The 3,587-nt window shown below is 33.7% G+C and overlaps 1 protein-coding gene across 1 annotated transcript; it reads left to right on the top strand.

Annotated features, from left to right (window-relative positions):
• The first annotated feature begins 452 nt into the window (after window positions 1–452).
• AGD11 (ARF-GAP domain 11) lies at window positions 453–973 on the top strand. The gene has a single exon (XM_011026434.1). It carries the CDS (start codon window positions 515–517, stop codon window positions 971–973), a length of 459 nt encoding a protein of 152 aa, XP_011024736.1. The 5' UTR covers window positions 453–514.
• Window positions 974–3,587: the final 2,614 nt, after the last annotated feature.

Genomic DNA, 3,587 nt, shown 5'->3' with positions numbered 1-3,587 from the left:
ATTAATAACCTAAGACAACAGACGAGGTTTATTAAACTATTAATAACCTAAGACAAGGAACCAGGTCTACCCCAATAATAGTAATGCCAACACATAACTTTGCTATTTAGAATTAATTAATCAACAATTTCTACATACAAAATCATAGAAAGCAACAAAAATAGCTCGAACTTATCAAACAAGCAATGATCCAACGATGGTAGAGAAGAGTTTCTCCTGTTTTTTAGACCCCTCCTGCTTTCTCATTCATTCTATGTAACTACTCTACGTTTCTGTTTGTCTCCTTAATTTCTCTAACGTTAAATTTTCCTTTGTTTAATCTATGAACCTTACACCAATTGCTTAAGATCTCATCACCTCTCTTTTAGTCCTGTCTTTTTTCTTTTTTCTCTCCTCTTGATTTTTCTTTGAAGTAATTCTCTCCAGCTAGCTAGCCAGCTAGCTAGGATTGGAAAACAAAAAGGGATTTCCCATCTGTTGTTGCTCAAGGTTTTAGGTGTCTGTATCGAGAAACATGGATCCGGCAGAGCTCCGTCGGGTATTTCAAATGTTTGACAAGAATGGAGATGGGCAGATCACAAAGAAGGAACTAAGTGACTCGCTAAGAAACTTGGGTATCTATATACCCGATAAGGATTTGATCCAAATGATCGAGAAGATAGATGTCAATGGAGATGGTTACGTAGACATTGAAGAGTTCGGGGCGTTGTATCAAACGATAATGGACGAGAGGGACGAGGAGGAGGACATGAGAGAAGCATTCAACGTGTTCGATCAAAACGGAGATGGTTTTATCACAGTGGAGGAGTTGAAGTCAGTTTTGTCATCCTTGGGGCTAAAGCAAGGAAGAACTTTAGAGGATTGCAAGAGAATGATTAAAAAGGTGGATGTGGATGGAGATGGCATGGTTAACTTCAGGGAGTTCAAGCAAATGATGAAAGGTGGTGGATTTGCTGCCCTAGGTTCAAGTTAATATTAATATTCATAGAATGTATTATTATCATTATAATTATCATCATTATTATGGTTATATAGGAGACCCTTTTGCTGGACACAACTGTTACCTCTTGTATGATTTTATTTGAAAGAATATACACTATATGTGTCTCTTCCATGGGTTTTCCATATGGAGTATGTATACCCTTTTTATTTTTGTTTGTTTTTATGTGATGTTCTTGCTTTTGTTGATGTTAATTTTTTTTTTTTTTACAGAATAAGATTATATTCATCTCTCCAATATTATTGAAAATACAGGTTCAATTTCATGATCATAGAATTAGTAGAATTTTGTTTTTCTTTTTTAAAAAAGTTGAACCCTAAGGAAGAGAACCAGCAAGAATTCTTGCTAAAGATGAACAATACTGCAAGGATAATTTTGTTGCCTTTTTTTCATGTAGTTGTTATTAAATTAAGAGTTAAAAAAAGAAGAAATATGGGAGTTGTAATAATATTCAGATGGCTACCAAAACAGTCTGTTTAGAGCAAGCTCTTGTGATCTGCCTTCAATGTATGGCGCGATAGACTACAGGGAATGTGCTAGATATCCATGAAGAGAGCACAGTAATCATGCACAGAGGGAAGAACTATTCCCAGGCACCAACAGAGATTATGTCACCTAGGGCCACTCTCTCCATGAAGAAGGTTGTTTTCCCTTTTCATTTTATTTTCTAAGGCTTTAATGAAAGATTATGAAACAGTGTGTGGATGAATATCCATTTTCATTGCATCAGGTCTTCATGTAGAAACCACGCAAAGGCACACACCCCAACAAAGCCTAAAAGACCTCACATCTTGCCTTCCCTATGCTAATTTCTTCCCTATGCAGGCTTTGGATATGTCAAATGCAGAGATGGTCTAAGGGTACATGCCAGCCCTCCAACAGGACCTTGAGTTGCTTCAAGCACGGGTTGAAGGAAAAGTTGGAAATAGAACTGGAGCTGCCAAAGAAACCGCTGAGACTGGCATTGATGGTGCAGAATCTAGGAGCATTCCAAGCGAGCTATTGAAGAATTCAGAAAAGTTGAAAGAAATCATTGATAGGCAAGAGGAAGGCTCTGAAGATTGTCGTGCTCTGGATGACCATCAGATTCGAAGATCTATCAGACATTTTTATGACTGATTCTGACACAGAAACGGATGAGAACGTCCACTTTATTTGGAAGAGTAGACAAGTTCTCAGTTGAAGCTAATAGAGAGCCTCAAGATTGAGGATCAGCTGCCTCAAATATCTCTAGACTCGAAAAAGGCTCTGACATCGGGGGGAGATGCAGTAGTTATCAGACAAGGTAAGGCGTTGAAGATGTTTCAAAATCCAGATAATTAGGAATAGGTTAATTTTTTTATTTTTTTTTTAATATTATGGGTCAATTAAATCTACTCTTTGTAGCAAAGAAAGATGATCTTTTAATGCAAGAATCTTGATAACTAAAAAAAAAAGTTTTATTTGGTAAATTTGAAGACTTATTTTTATAGAAAAAAATATAATAAATATGTAAGAAAACACTAATTTTTAATAATAAGGTTGTTTGTTCTTGTTTAAAAATATAAATTGTGAATATCCCTTATCATTTATATTATATAAATCTTGTCTTCTTACTTGAAAGAGAAGAGTGAAGAGTTATTTCATATTTATAGTATTAATAAGGAATAAATATTATATATATATATATATTAATGAAAAATAAATATTTTTAATAAAATAAATATTATATTAATGAAATAAAAATATAATAAACTAGACTATGAAATACTCTTTAACACGTAGAGATGTAGATAAAAAATTTCAAAGGACTAGGTGTTGGTTCAGAGCATAAAACAAGGCCAAAAAGACACCAACGCGGCAAGGGCGTGATCTGGACTCAAGAAATACTAGGTGTGAGCTTGGTGTTTAGACCAAGGCATGGTGTCTGGGCCATATCTGGCAGGGGCAAGCTTGCCTTAAGCTTAGATGCAGGGCTTGAATCCACAAGCTCCAGGCGAGTGTAGGCTCAGGCTTGGTACTTAAGCCTAGGCGCTAATCATGTTCCTAGCGTCTAAGCTCAAGCCCATGGGCACCAAGCCATGAGCCTAGGCTCGAAAAAGTTTTAAAGATTTTTTAGGATCTAAATCATCATTAAAATGAGCTTTAGACCACCTTAAAATTTGTTAGAAAATACTGAAAATTATAGTCCATCGGACATGAGGTTCATAACACGTTTCTTGTAGTTTTTTCCCTTTTATATAAAAAATAGAGATTAGAGATGACTGATCTATTCTAGTGGGCCAGTGGCCATCATTTCAAACGATAAGTTTACTATGCTTTCTGCAATCATTGATACTTCGAATATATTTAGTATTACGATGGTTTTGATTTTTAAAAAAATTATTTTATAAAATTATTGGTTGTTATGATTTAAAAAAATATTATTTTATAAAATTATTTTTAATTGAAATTAATTTAATAAAATATATATTTAGTTAAAACTGTAGTTGAAATTAAAGTTGAAAAATAATAATTTAATATATTTGGTTAATAATTCTTTTGAAATTGAGGTTATAAAATAATTTTAAAAAATATATATTAATATTGATAGTTTTTAATTTAAATA

The sequence above is a fragment of the Populus euphratica genome, unplaced genomic scaffold (genome assembly GCF_000495115.2).
Source record: "Populus euphratica unplaced genomic scaffold, PopEup_1.0 scaffold58.1, whole genome shotgun sequence".
Lineage (NCBI taxonomy): Eukaryota > Viridiplantae > Streptophyta > Magnoliopsida > Malpighiales > Salicaceae > Populus > Populus euphratica.
The sequence above is the reverse complement of the archived record's forward strand: the minus strand, read 5'-3'. Positions and strand labels throughout refer to the sequence as shown.

Bases quoted from the DNA above. Each gene is read 5' to 3' on its own strand.
- AGD11 (XM_011026434.1), top strand. From the start codon at position 515: ATGGATCCGGCAGAGCTCCGTCGGGTATTTCAAATGTTTGACAAGAAT.